Source organism: Balaenoptera physalus (genome assembly GCF_965194825.1).
Source record: "Balaenoptera physalus genome assembly, chromosome: 6".
NCBI classification, from domain to species: Eukaryota; Metazoa; Chordata; class Mammalia; order Artiodactyla; family Balaenopteridae; genus Balaenoptera; species Balaenoptera physalus.
Window position 1 is genome coordinate 88,688,070 of NC_138885.1, and position 15,979 is coordinate 88,704,048.

General features: G+C 35.5%; 1 protein-coding gene across 1 annotated transcript in view; it reads right to left on the minus strand.

The window, feature by feature from the left end:
- Positions 1–840: 840 nt before the first annotated feature.
- BOLL (boule homolog, RNA binding protein) overlaps positions 841–15,979 on the minus strand; it is a 38,574-nt gene continuing 23,435 nt past the window's right edge. The window contains exons 8-10 of the mRNA XM_082467404.1: positions 14,821–14,868; positions 13,896–14,024; positions 841–8,605 (exon numbers count right to left, since the gene is read on the minus strand). Of these exons, the coding sequence (XP_082323530.1) occupies positions 8,489–8,605; positions 13,896–14,024; positions 14,821–14,868 (294 nt within the window). The 3' untranslated portion in view covers positions 841–8,488. The remainder of the gene's footprint in view (positions 8,606–13,895; positions 14,025–14,820; positions 14,869–15,979) is intronic.

Below are 15,979 nucleotides of genomic sequence, written 5' to 3' on the forward strand. Positions count from 1 at the left end.
CGGCATGTGGGATCTTCCCAGACCAGGGCTCGAACCCGTGTCCCCTGCATTGGCAGGCAGATTCTCAACCACTGCGCCACCAGGGAAGCCCATCTTCTTGTATTGATTTTTTTTTAATTTTCTTTTTTTTTAAATTATTAGCACCTTTAATTAATTAATTAATTAATTATTTATTTATTTATTTGGCTGTGTTGGGTCTTCGTTTCTGTGCGAGGGCTTCCTCTAGTTGCGGCAAGCGGGGGCCACTCTTCATCGTGGTGCGCGGGCCTCTCACTACCATGGCCTCTCTTGTTGCGGAGCACAGGCTCCAGATGTGCAGGCTCAGTAGTTGTGGCTCACAGGCCTAGTTGCTCCGCGGCATGTGGGATCTTCCCAGACCAGGGCTCGAACCCGTGTTCCCTGCATTAGCAGGCAGATTCTCAACCACTGCGCCACCAGGGAAGCCCCTGTATTGATTTCTTTATCATTATATAATGCCCTTTTTTTTTCTTTATGGCTTTTGTTTTAAAGTTTCTTTTGTCTGATATGAGTATTGCTACCCCAGCTTTCTTGTCATTTCCATTTGCATGAAATATATTTCCTTCATACTCTAACTTTCAGTCTATGTGTCTTTAGCTCTGAAGTGAGTCTCTTGTAATAGATGGGTTTTTTTTTCCATTCAGCCACTCGATGTCTTTTGATTAGAGCATTTAATTGATTGACATTTAAAGTGATTATTGATAGTTATGTGTTTATTGCCATTTTGTTACTTGTTTTCTGGTTGTTCTTGTATTTCTTCTTGTTTTCTTCTTCTTTTAGTTTCTACCCTTGTGGTTGATGTTTTTTTTTTGTTTTTGTTTTTTGATATTTTTTAGTGCTATGCTTGTGTCCCTTTCTCTCTAGTTTTTGTGTATCTATTGTAGGTTTTTGATTTGTGGTTGCCATGGGTTTATATATGTAGACCTGTAACTATATATACTTCTTTAAAACTGGTAGTCATTTAAGTTCAAACATTCGGAAATACGTAAATTTTTTTACTCCCCTCCTCTATGTTTTGTGTTTTTGATGTCATACTTTACACCTTCATGTTTATCATTTCACTGTCTAATGTAATTATAGTTGGTTTTACAATTGTTTATCTTTTAATCTTAGGACTAGCTTATTTAAGTGGTTGCTCCACAGTCTTTACTATGTATTTGCCTTTACTAGTGGTATTTTTCCTTTCCTATAGATTCTTACTTCTTGTGGCCTTTTCTTCTTCACTTAGAGAAGACCCTTTAACATTTCTTTTAGGGTAGGTTTAGTATTGCTGAATTCTTTTAGTTTTTGCTTGTCTGAAAAATTCTGTATTTCTCCTTTTATTCTAAATGATAATCTTGCTTGGTAGGGTGTCCTAGGTTGCAGGTTTTTCCCTTTCAGGACTTTGAATATATTACGCCACTCTCTTCTGTCCTGCAAAGTTTCTGCAGAGAAATCAGCTGATAGCCTTATGGGGGTTCCCTTGAACTGACTCTTTGTTTTTCTCTTGCTGCCTTCAGAATCCTCTCATTATCTTTAATTTTTGCCATTTTATTTATGATATGTCTTGGTGTGGGTGTGTTTGGGTTCATCTTGTTTGGGACCCTCTGTGGTTCCTGTACCTGGATATCTCTTTTCTTCTTTAGGTTTGGTAAGTTTTCAGCCATAATTTCATGAAATACATTTTCAACCCCTTTCTCTCTCTCTTCTCCCTATAATATGAATGTTTTCACACTTGATGTTGTCCTAGAGGTCCCTTAAACTGTTCTCATTTTTTAAATTAGTTTTTCTTTCTGCTGTTCTAATTGGGTGGTTTCCATTATTCTACCTTCCAGATCACATATGCATCACCTGGTCTGCTGTTAATTCCTTCTAGTTTCTTTTCATTTCAGTTATCATATTCTTCTGTACTGATTCTTTTTCATATTTTCTATTTCTTTGTTAAAATTTTCACTGTGTTAATCAATTCTTTTCCCTAATTCAGTTAGCATTCTTATTACTAACGCTTGAACTCTTTATCTGGTAAATTATTTATTCTGTTTCATTAGTTGTTTTTTCAGGGTTTTTCTCTTATTCTTTCATTTGAAACAAACTGCTCTCTCTTCTCTTTCTGCTTAAATTTCTCCGTTTCTATGAAATTAGCTCAATCAGTTACCTATCCTGGTTTTGAAGGGGTGTCCTTATGTGGGACTGTCCCTATACAGTCTGTTTGTGCCCAGTGGCTTTGGTGGGAAAGCTGGGTCTGATATGATCATGAGTTATGTCTTTCCCCAGGGTATGCTGGCAGCTATCACCTTGATAAGAGGTGGGGCTGGACATGGAGGGGACAGAGCCAGAGCCAGGTGTGAGCCAGGGATTCTCCACTGCTCAGTGGCCAACACTACCCTATTGAAGGAAGGGTCAGGTCCCAAGTTCCTGAAGCAGAAGTCCTGAGGGTCAAGTCAGAACTGGCTCCCTTCCCTCTAATTGTGTTCTCCCTCCTCCCAGCACTGTCACCCTTGCCCAAAAAGGCAGCAGTGCTGGAACAAGAGGGGCTAGAACAGGCTTTTGGCATGGGTTGGGGTGCAGGCTGTGGTGGTCCTGGCAGCAGTCTGAATTCCAGACTGCTCCCAATCCACTGACTCTGCTGGTGCCAGCAATGGCTGCCCTTGCCCTGTTTAGATGCTGTGTCAGGTCTGAGCTGGCTCTGTTCCCCACAGCTGTGCACTCCCTCGGCTGCAGTAGCCCTTGCCCGGAATGGAGCTGCACCACAGAGTAGGTGGGGCTGGAGTGCCCAGTGTGGGTTGGGGTGTGGGCTGTGGCAGTCCCAGCACGAGTGAGAGTTCTGGACCACTCCCAATCCACTGCCTCCACTAGTGCCAGAAATGGCCACCCTTGCCCTATTCAGATGCTTTTCTGTGTTTGAGCTGGCTCCGTCCCCCAGAACTGTGCACTCCCCTTGGCCATGGCAGCCTATGCGCCAGTGTGAAGCTGTACTGCAGAGCAAGTGGGACTGGAGTTGGTGTTTGTCTCGGGCCGGGGTGTACACCGGGGTGGTGGCAGCAAACTGGCCAGAGTCCCAGGCAGTTTCTATCTGCTTCCTCTGCCTTGTTTCGGTGGTGTGTGTGATCTTCACAAGTGGAGTCTAGGTTTCTTACAGCCCTGCTGTCAGTCCTTCTGGTTTTCAAACCTGCTAAGGCAACTTGTCCTCTCAGTGTCAGACCCCCAGGCTGGGGATACCTGAAATGTGGATTGAACCTCTCACTCCCCAGGGAGTGAGCCTGTGTAATCCCTCTGAGCCTGTGTAACCCCTCTCCTCTTCCCTGTTCCCTCCCAACCTGATCATTTCTCTTCCCTTCCTACCCAATTCCATCTGGATCTTGGATCTTTCTTACAACCTTGGTTGTATAAGAGTCTTTCTGCCAGACGACTTCCAGTTTGTTTTCAGTGAGAATTGCTCGACGTGTAGATATATTTTTGATGTGTTCGTGGCGGGAGGTGAGCTCTGCCTGCATCCTCTTACTCCACCATTATGATCTCCCTCTGGGCCCTTTTAATCTAGACACTCCTGTCATTAACTTCCTAGGGAATTTTCTTGTATTAATTTTTTGCTAATTTCCCCCAAACCATTTTCTCTATGTCTTTTTCCAGAATTAATATTTGACTTCTTGAATTAATCTTCTGATTTTATCTTTTTCTCTATTATTATTCACCTCTGTCTTTTAAAAATCTATTTTCTAAAATCTTTTGCCTATAATGTCTAACCCTTTCACATGTAATTTATTTCAGCTATCACATTAGTGGTAAAATGAGTGAAATCTGAAGAAGGTATATAGTTAAGAGAATTGTATTATTGTTCATTTCCTGTACCAGTGCCCTCCAGTCAAAGAACAATAGAGTGAAGGATATATAGAAACTATTATTTCTATGACTTTTCTGTAAATCTGAAATCATTTCAAAATACAAAGCTGAAAAAAATTAAAAGGCCTAAGATGTTTGAGAAAAAGTAAAGTGTTTTCTGGGATGACTATGCATGGACCACTTCTCATAAATTTTCTCTTATCTCTGAGAGGATATTAATTATAGTTTCTTTGATTTTTTTCTGCTCCCTGAATTATATGTTTCTTCTGAATTTCTTTTTTTATCTGTTTGTTTTGGTCTCTCATTCTGAAGGCTTTCTTCTAATGTGACTGCACATCCATATTTAATAGGGCAGACTGAAATCCTAATGGGAAGTCCTTTGTGAATGATGGGTTTATCAATGAGCTTCACTGTAGGTATTTCAGAGGGCCAGCCAACTTTTTCTCAGTGGTATCAAGCATGCAGTAAAGACAAATTTAATTCTTTCCATCATATTAATAGTTTCATACAGTATTTTCTTATACTGGCTAACAACCATTTTATCTTTCCTGTTTTTTAGTTTGTAATTTCCAGGAACATGGGATATATTTTTTTTAATTTATTTAATTTCCTCTTATATATGTTCTTATACATTATATATATATATATATATATATATAATATATATATATATATATATGCTATTTATCCTTATCTTCAATGTAGTGCCATATGCGAAAAATTTTTCGTGGGACCCATGCAGTGTGTACTTTTCTGTTTATTCATCACTGAATGGAGATCTGTCCATGACAATTCTAAAAATTGGTTTCATGAGTCCTTGACTCCCCTTACTTTTCTCTGTCCCCTCTGAGGCTATCTATAGTTAGACCTATGCACAGGCCATGAAAATTTTTACCCTCTTGTATGCTCAGAGCTGCAAAGCACAGGTTTTTCCTATTCCTGCCCTCCAGAATGCAATACTTTACAATTGTCCTCCTCTAACCCTGAGGACCTGCTGGATATGAAGGAATTTTAATCTCTAATTGCTTTATAGGAAGCGTTAATGATACTGAAATGAGGAAATGGTTAGGAAGAAGACAGTAGTAGAATTTTTCTGTAAGGTAAGATAGTTGCTAATGTTTAGGTGAACGCACATTATGCGTCTCTGAGCTAAAAAAAACAGACAGTGGTAGTAGGTCAAATCCCTTTCCAATTTACTTTTGAATCATTCTGTCTTTCCAACAAGTAAGGTCTAACAGGCCAATAGTTGTGTTTTTCATTCAAGCCCAATCAGTGCCTTAATTAGAAGAAATTCCTCATAGCCTGGCAAGTGGTTAAATATTATCCTTAATATCAAATGTTTTCATGGATAGCTAGTAATACATTGGAGTTAAATAAAAAGAACATTTAACTTAAAGGTGAACTTCAAATTATAATTTACTCACTTTCCAGTATCTCAATTAATCCTCATAATAATAAACTTATTAGACACTTAAATTAATGCAAAAATGGAAAAACACTGTAAGGAAACATAAATACTTTACAATTCTCCACTTACACCCTTATTACCTAGGGATCTGATATTCATCTTAAAAGCTTCAAATGCCCAAATAGACAAAGATTTTCCTTTTGTTCCTATAGTCTAGTTCAATGGGATAATTTTGACATTACGTGATTTTGCTTTATTGACTTTAAAATTAATTCTGTATGTGACTCTGCTGAATTAGGGAATGATACCCTAATTAATACCATATTAACCTAATAAATAGTTTCTGTATCGGTCTGCTTTACAATGTATTATTTGATTTGACAGAATACAGTAGCCTGTGGCTTACCGTCAGTGAGTAGCTTCTGGCAAACAGTCATTTATAGCAGTTAGACTTGTGCTCTGAACTCTGGATAAGGTCTCTATTTAATTGATTAGATTTGTTGCTTTAAGATAGTTTTGACGTCTGAAATCACTACTTCTGGATATATACATTTAACATCCTTAAAATTATAATAATTAGAGTTTTAAAAATGACTTACACTTTTTATAAAAACAACAGGCTCAAATTCTTCCAAGGAGTATTTCTACTTTTCTATAATTTTAAGTCACCAAGGTTTTTGGTACACCAGGGAAAATTTGCATAGGAAGAAAAAAAGGTTAATGTTTCAAATGTCAATATTTTAATATTAGTCTACTTTAATAAATTTTAGGAAACAATCATCTCCTATTGATTTAGTAACATTTGTGGATTAATATTTCTATATTATAATACAAATGCACTATAAACAAAAGTAGATAATTTTCCACACAGAAAAATTTGTATAGTGAAGTATGTCTACAAGATTGTATAGTTTTAGAAAACTATAGAATTGGTTTTGGAGTTTCTGTTGCTGAGTGGGGCACCATTTTCCATCGAGTGCCATCAAATCACCTAAAGAAAAATATTTGAGTATAAAATACATGGAACATTCAACCTTGAAAGATAAAATAGGAAATATAAAACTCTATACAAAAGCCCTGTGTTCCAGTTTTGATTTTGAAGGTTTATTTAACTGAATTTTCTTTTTTTCCCCTCATCTCTAACAAAAGGGGAATTGTGGGGTTTATTTCTGCCCCTCAACTCAAGCTTCCTACAATCCTGCATATCTAAATTAAAAATAAAACATGCCAGGGACTTCCCTGGTGGTCCAGTGGTTAAGATTCTGTGCTTCCAATGCAGGGGGCATGGGTTCGATCCCTGGTCCAGGAACTAAGTTCCCACATGCCGCACAGTGCAGCCAAAAAATATAAATAAATGAATAAAAATAAAACATGCCAAACTTCATTGATTCTGAGATGTACATCTTTTCATATTTCAAAAACTCTGAATCAGTATACATTTACAATTGATGGCAACGTTTTTTTCTTTCATAGTGGTACATAAAATAATGGTGTGTTGTATAATCCATGCTAGCTCAGATTCGATGAAATCTAATTACAGTTGTGTGAGACGTGGGCTTTGGAGTAAGCTAGTTAACCACAGTTCATAGCTCTTAAACTCTTCCCTAGTCCTGAAATCTTAACTCTGTCAGGACCAAAATCTTCCCTAGGATGTATCCCATGTGAAAACCAGAATTATTATAAGCCTTAACAAGACAGATTAAATACAAATAGAAACAAGTCAGTGGTTTTGTTAGCCTTTAGCCTGTGGCACAGCAGAGCAAAGATCTGTATCAGGATAGAAAGGGTAAAGTTCCTCTTAGCAGCATTTCTCCAGACATGCAAGAGGCAGACTTCTGATTCCAGTTTTATGCTTATATGCACAAAGAAAGGTGTCTATTCATACCTCTGTTATGATTTATATTCAACATATGTATAATTTTTATATGATAAAGAATAAGATACCAGTTTCTCTGTACAATTTCTGAATTTCCTACTCACAGATTTAAGAAAATGTAGAAAAGTGTATACTCTTAAACTAGAAGAATTAAACTTTAAATCAAGGATGTTTAACATTAATATTCTTTGGAAATTTCTCCTATCCAACTACCACTCTATCCTCTATTGGAATTATTTAGGAGGTACAACTTCAATCATTTGTGTTTATATATATATAATGTGTGTGTGTATAATATATATATAATCTGCAATTGATTATCTAATATGGCATAGCTATTTCAGCTATTTTTAGAGAAGTGTATCTGGAGAAAGTATTAACATTAGGAGAAGTTTGTTTTAGAAGATTTTGATACTATAATGAGCTCTCTCTAAGTAACGTTTACTAACACTTTAGGCTTTGGTATTAGGTCAAAATTATGATTTTAGTCCATGTTTGCAGTACAGTGGCAAGAGCAGTGAAGAAATGCAGTGAAGGGGTGAGGAGTTTTGAAAGACTGTGGAGGCTCCTTAAAGTAGACTGTCCTGGTATTGAGTTCCAACACATGGTCTGGGTCAGAAGCAAAAATATGAGTGTGAAATAGCTAACCTCCATTATTTAATTGTAAAGAGTACACTGCAAGCAAGATTCATAGTACCATCATAATAGTTAATCAGTTTGGGTTCTTTACTAGAGATGTAGTCACATTTCCCTAATATATTTATATATTGAATACACACATGGATCTAACTAGATTACCACTCCTTGCCTGGATCTGATTTAAGGTGCATGAGCACAAAATTCCCAAACTGGAAGAGTAGATCATTAACTGTTTTCATCTCCCCATAAATGTTACATGTCATTAACATAATAAAAATCTTAGTATATGAAGTATCTAGGGAAATTCATAGAGACAGACAGTAGATTAGAAGTTACCAGGGACTGCAGAGAGAAGAATATAAAGTTATTGCTTAATGGGTACAGAGTTTCTATTTGGGGTGATGAAAAAGTTTGGAACTAGATAGTGGTGATAGTTGCACAGCAATGTGGATGTAATTAATACCACTTAGCTGTACACTTAAAAATGGAAGATTTTAAGTCATATATATTTTACTACAGTAAATACAAAGTTTTAACCATGTGTGGTTTATAACTTGTTCAAAACTAATAGAAATTATAGCTAGTTTAGAACTGTATTTCCTTCACATGAAATAATTAACTAATTCTGTACTTCTGATTGCAAATGTGATATAAATATCCAAAGTTGTTTCTTTTCAGAAGAGAAATTTGGAAAACTTGAAATATGACTGAAGAATAACAGAAAAAAATCAAAACAAACTTCTTACTTTAATTGGTTCAGGCTGCATCACAGGTGCAGGCACAGCAATGGCACTTGGAGCATAAACCTGGTGATATGCTGCTTGAACTCCATGATCAGAATAATGCTATAACAAAACAAAGGAAAAAAATATTGTTTTCCATTAATTAATTAAAAATATTTATTCAGCATTACAATTTACTAGGCATTTTGCTACACAATGGAGAAACACAGATGAGAAACAGATTCTCTATCTTTAATTCACTTATAGACTTATCTGAGACAGACTAGTCAAAATTACCCTAAGTCCTATGACACATGTATAGGGATGCATGGGAGAAAAGAAAAGAATTACTTGATGTAGCTTTAGAAAGTTGTGGAGGTGGTCAGGGGAAGTTTTCTAGTGGAGTTTATGCTTGAATTTGAAGAATTAAGGAGAGAAGGTGGGAACAGTATGTGAAAAGGCAGAGAGGCAACTAAGAACACACCTCATTTGGGAGATCTGTATAGGTTGTTTGCTACAGCTGGAAGGAAGATTATTCACCGAATGACAGCTGAAAGATGAGGTAGTAGAGTAACAGGCAGGGAACAGACCATGTAAAAGCAGATTTATGGCTTTTCCAGCAGATGGTGGCACCATTAAGTGAAATATGGAATATAAGAAAAGCAAGTTTGATGTTTATGTTATTGTGAGGGGGGTAGAGAGAAGAAGTTAGTTTTGTAACACATAAAATTTGAGATATTTGTAGGACTTCTAGTAGAGGTGTACAGTTAATCAAAAGCTATTGTAGATGTGGCTCTAAAGCAGCACTAATAAATAATGTGAACTACATGTTAATTAAAATCAAGACAGTCAAAAGGTACAAACTTCCAGTTATAGGTAAATAAGTACTAGGGCTGTAATGTACAACATGATAAATATAATTAACACTGCTGTACGTTATATAGGAAAGTTGTTGAGAGTAAATCCTAAGAGTTCTCATCACACACAAATTTTTTCCTATTTCTTTAATTTTCTATCTATATGAGATGATGGATGTTCACCAAACTTGTTGTGATAATCATTTCATGATGTATGTGAATCAAATCATTATGCTGTACATCTTAAACTTACACAGTGCTGTATGTCAATTATATCTCAATAAAACTGAAAGAAAAATTTCCAGTAGCCATGTTAGAAAAGTAAAAAGAAACAAGTAAAATTAATTTCCAGTAATATATTTTATTTAAACTAATATATTAAAAATATACTAAAGTGTATTCAATATAAAATTAGTGATAAATTTTACATTCATTTTTCATACTATGTCATTAAAACTTGGTGTGTATTTTGCACTTACAACACATCTCAATTCAGACCAGCCACACATTTCAAGTGCTCAGTAGCCTCATGTGGTAATGGCTATTGTACTGGATAGTGCAGGTCTAAAATTCAGAAGTGAGGCTGGGGCTAGAGAGATGAGTATGGATGATAACATCAGAGTGAGTATGTAGGGTGAAACAATGGAGAATCAAATATGAAATCATGGGGAGCAAAAGATCAGCTTACAAAGGAAAATGAAAGGAGGTAAAAGGATTGCCAGAAGAGAGCAGTATCATGGAAACCAAAGGTAGGAAGAGTTTTAAGGAGTATGTCCAATGTCTCTGACAGGTCAAAAAAGACTGAAAAGAAAGGAAAGTATTTGGCAGTTAGGGAATCACTGAGGAACTTTATCAAAGGCAGCTTCAGTGGAAAGGTAATGAAGTAGACTTCAGCAGGTGAGGGGAGAATCGGTAGTGAGGCAGTGGAAATACTAAATGTAGACTAACTTTTCAAGCTTGGCTTTGAAAGGTAGAAGAGAATTAAGGCATTGGTGGGGGTGTGTCAAAGGATAGTAATTATCTCCTACCAGGTGCTAGGCACTATACAAAGAACTTTCTGTATACAACAACTCTAATCTTTGCATCAATCTTGCAAAATAGATTTTCTGGATGTCTTTATGTTATCAATGTGGATATTACAAAACCAACCCTGTGAAGAGTTAAGTGATTACTCAAAGAAACACACTAGTAAGTGGTGAAGCTATGAACCAGTGGTGAGAAAATGTCTTAAAATACATGAGAAAAGAAGGATAACAGTTGAATGAGGTCCCTGAGGAAGAGGGAAGTTATAGTATCCAGAGCAAAGAGGCAGAAATAACCTTGGATGAGAAAGGTTACTAAAAAAATATAAGAAGCTAAGGATGAGTTGTGAGTCAGGTAAGTTTGTATGTTGGGGACTGGAAGCTGAGTTGGTTCCCACAAAGTAGTTTCTATTTACTTTGCAAAGTAGAAGGCACTATATTCTAAGAGTGAAGGGGGAAACAGCTATTGAAATCAGTGAGAAATAATGTTAATTCATTTTTATATTTTAGGGAATCTAACTATCAAACTCATAAGAACAAGCCCTGTGTTTTTTAATTTTAGGGAAAAAACACTTAAAATATAAACCACCCCACCCTATGTATTAATTTATATATTAGAATTATATCTTCTACCAGAAACAATATTAAAATAAAAATATGCTTATATCATTTTGTATGGAAATATCATAAAATTAATGGTATAAGTTATAAGCTAAATAGAAGCAATATTTCCAGAAAAGTCTTATTAGATTCCACTAAATAGTGAAATATAACCTGATAAGTTACCTGATGTCAGGAATTAAGAATATGGTTCAGTGCCAAAAGTAGATTATGGCTAAAAACCTAATGTAAAAGCATTCTTATCTCACTGTCCCCCTCTTTGAAAACCAGAAAACAACAAAAAGAACGAAAGATAGATTTTTAAAATGCCATCATCAAGTAAACGAGGAAGTGCCCACGATCCTGAATTACAATGTAGAATATCTGCCAAATGCTATGCAATTTGGACCAATATAAGGGAGAATTCTGAAGCCTGAGGAAGGTTATAATTTCCCTGAAGGTAAATGTTCTGAAAGGCCTATTCAAAGATTCTTTAGTCTCAAGTGTAGGGGTGTGTCAGGCTAAGGCAGAAGGAGGAAAGATCTTCACAGAGATCCAATTTTACTTAATAGCAGGGGAGGCAGAATTGAAGGAGAAATCAGGTTTTCACTATTTTGTGGTCTACTACCTTGCATTATAGCTGAGGAACATTGCTGGAGGTGAAGCAGGGTGCCAAGTGGAAAGTGAAGTAACAATTACTACACCCCCATACAGAAAATCTATGAAAAAAGAGACTTTGCCAGGAGCCAAATGATCTCCAGAATGCTAAAAACTAAGGGCATCTCAAGCAGGAGACATAACAGACTTGGTGGCAGGCTGTTTAAGACAACAGCATGCTTCTCCTACCCTGTATTTCAAAAAATAGCTGGTATCACTTAAAGACATGTAAAGATATGAAGGAAAAGGAAGCAACCTAAGACTCTTCTCATCCTCTCCAACTCCATCAAGGGAAAAGCAAAAAGGGGGAAAAAAAGAAAAAGATGAGAAATCACCCCAGAAAATAGTAGAAAAGTTCAGATAAATATAATTCTTTTGATCTTAAAGAAATTATAATAACATGATCTCTAAAAAGAGCTCCAAAAAGATTTTAAGCCAACAGACAACATTTACAGGCAATGATGTAAGCAAAGCGGCAGAGTTTGGGATAAAAAAGATAAAAATAAAATAGAGATGAAATCTTCATTAGTCATAATAAAAAGTTGACTAAACACAATGAAAAATATAGTCATAATTGTCTTGAAAAAGCATATAAAACAACATTAAAAACTACTATGATAAATTACCTCAGAGATGACAGATATGAAAGACAAGAGATCTAACATAGGCATAAATGGTATTCCTGAAGAAGAAGAAACACACCTGGAATAAAAAAATTTTTTTTTCAAAGTTCTAACAGGAAAAAAGAAACTGAAATAAAAACTAGCCTGAGAATCAAAGGAGCAAACTGTGTCCCAGGAAAAATATTATAAAGACTGATAAATTCCAAGACATACCCTGGTGAAGTGATTTCAAGTTAAGACAGACTTTTCAGGCACGCAGGAAGAAAAAGCAAATTACGTATAAGGGGGAAAAGTCAGGCTGGTTTCAAACTCCTTTACAGCTATACTGAACACCAGAAAAGAGTAGACTAGACGTTCTAAGAGAAAAAAGTGTTGTTATGGGTTGAATTGTGTTCTCTTAAAACTTGTGTGTTGAAGTCCTAACCCCCAGTATGTCAGAGTATGACCTTATTTGGAGAAAGGGTCTTTACAGAAGTGAGCAAATTAAAGTATGGTCATTAGGGTGGAAACTAATCCAGTATGACTGGTATCCTTATAAAAATGGGAAACTTGGACATAGAAACAGGAAAGATAATGTGAAGACACAGGGAGACAGTGGTCATCTACAAGCCAAGAAAAAAGGCCTGGAATAGGTACTTCTCTCACAGTCCTCAGATGGAACCAATTCTTCCAACATCTTGATTTTGGACTTCTAGGCTCCAGAACTGTGAGACAATACATTTCTATTTTTTAAGCCATCCAGTTCATGTACTTTGTTCCAGCAGCCTTAGCAAACTTATACAAGTATGATGCAGCTATTTTATAACTAGTCTTAAGTTCTTTCAGACTTATAGACAACAAACATGTTGAACAAACAAGGATGTACAAACTCAGAGAGTATATAGCACATAAAAGCCTTCTTTAACAAAGACTGCTTGCAGATTCAGTCAACCAAGTGATAAATGGAGGGTGAGATGAAGAATGGAGAAATCATAGTAAAAGTATTGATAGTAAACATTAAGATCCAAAATTGTGGAAATTATTGTTCCAGAAAAATTATGTTATAAACCTTAGCAATAATAATAATAATTAAAAAAATACACTCAAATTGGGAGGTGGGTATTAATAGATACCCAATAGGTACCCAATCTTTCACAACATATTTAAAACATACCATGTACAGTTTCTGGCATATAGATGATGAGGTTATTAGTAATGGTTTGCAAATATAATTTAAACACATGAAAGATAATATTTACAGTTTACAGTTATAAAATAAATTTGATTTACATTTTTGAAGGAAGAATTTTTTAAAGATTATTTTCTTCTTTGACTTAATTTTTATACACTTTTAATTGACAGAATGTTAGTAACAATACAGATTGACAGGCAAACCAGAAGGAGAAGCATTTATCTTACTCTTTCAAGGGGACTGAGTCAGGGAATAGCCTAGTAGAGTGAACAGATTTGAGAAATGGTTCAGAATTAGTTAGTGAAGAAGTCTAAGATGAAGCATTCTTAGATATAAAAAAGGGGAAGAGATGTGAATAAATCAAAGAAAACATAAGATGTTCAACTTCAATGAGGGTCTTGAATAAATATTTTTAGAAAAGAAAAAGAAATAAGTGTTAAGAGGAAGTGGTTATAGATAACTTACTTTGAGACTAACACATACCTCTGGAACTGAAGCTTCCATCAGAGACAGCGGAGGAGGAACACATCCACCATCCTGTGCAATTTCCACTGGTTGATAAATAACCTCAGAAGGTTGCAGGTATAAGAATGGAGCAGAAGAGGCAGGAGACTAAAACACAAAACCATACTTCTAATTAAAATCGGATTAGTTATTTCAATTAAACCAAATGACTTACCCAACACACGAGAGAAATATTGGTTTCACATTTTCCTAAAGTTGTTTTTCAGGGACAGCACAGAAGTATCTTAGCAACAAACTAGGAACTCTGGGTTGTTATAAATTCCAATTGTGTAGATGTTATTAATAACTTTATCACTTATAAGTACTAAAAATTTCTTAGCACTTTAGAACCTCATATATAAATTAAGATAATCATTAAGATCACAATTAAAGGTTGTAATAATATAACCTATAGTATTTAAATTGTCATAAACGTCTATTCTCAGCTTTCCGACTTCCCATGGAAGTGGGACGTATCATTAAACAATCTTTTTGGTGGTACACTATTTGTTATCAAAAGTTGGGAGATGGAATACTTATTTAGGAGCATAAATAAAACAAGCAAAATCTGAAGTAAAGCTAGAAAAATGCTAAATTTTCTAATAATACTAATAGTAAAAAGAAGTAAATTTTCATTTCAGTTTACATAGTGCTCACTTATTTATAAAATGCTTTCACTTACATGATCTCATTTGACCATCACAAAAATCATGTGAGAAAACTTTCAACGGTATAGTATCATTACTTCCACTTTGCAAATGAGGAAGCTGAGAAATATAGTGATTAAATGAATTGCCAAAGGTATCACAGTTAATAAATACAAGAGGAAGGTCTCAAATCTAGTTCTCCTGACTTAAATATTCAGGCAGTCTTCACAAAAACAATGAAAAAAATTAATATTTACCTGAGGAACACCCCACTGCCACTGACCTGGTAGACACTGTGCAGGGGCCTAAAATGAAAAAAAAAACCCACCCAGATTATAAACAAGGGTTAAAACTGAATATCTACATGCAAAAGTATGAAGCTGGACCCCTACACCTCAAACCATATCCAAAAATTAACTCAAAATGGATCAAAGATCTAAATGTAAGAGCTAAAACTATAAAACTCTTACAAGAAAACATAGGTGCAAATCTTTGTGACTCTGAACCAGGTAATTAAAAAAATTATGACCTCAAAAGCACAAGCAACAAAGCAACAAAAGAAAAAAAGGATAAACTGGATTTCATCAACCTGAAAAACTTTTGTGCTGCAGAAGACACCATCAAGGAAGTGAAAATAAACCCACAATATTGGAGAAAATATTTACAAATTATAAGCAACTTATAAGATTATAAGAATCTGATAAGAAACTTGTATCTAGAATATACAAAGAACCCTTATAACTCAATAGTAAAAGGCAAGTAACCCAATATAAAAACTGGTAAAGGATATGAATAGACATTTTCTCAAAGAAGATATACAAAAATGGCCAATAAGCATATAAAAGATATTCAACATCATTAGCCTTGGGCTATGGAAATCAAAACTACACTGTGATATCACTTCACATACACAAGAAGGGCTATAATCAAAAAGGTAGATAATAAGTGTTGGCAAGGATGTGGAGAAATTAGAACCCTCATAAACTGCTGGTGAGGGTGTAAAATGGTGCAGCCTTTGGAAAGTATGACACTTCCTTAAAAGGTTAATAAACACAGAGATACCATATGACTCAGCAATTCTACTCCTAGGTATAAGACCTTAGAGAAATGAAAACGTATGTCCACACAAAAATCTGTACACGAATGTTCATAGCAGCATTATTTGTAAAAGCTGAAAAGTGGAAACAACCCAAATGTCCATCAACGTAAGAAAAGATAAACAAAATGCGGTATATATCCAAATAATGTGCAGAACAGGCAAATCTATAAAGACAGAAAGTATATTACTGGTTGCCTAGGACTGGGAGGGGGTAAGGCGAATGCCTACAAATGGGTAAGCTTTTTTTTTTTGGTGGTATGGTTGCATAACTCTGTGAATTTAGTAAAAACCACTGTGTTGTACACTTTGAAAAGGTA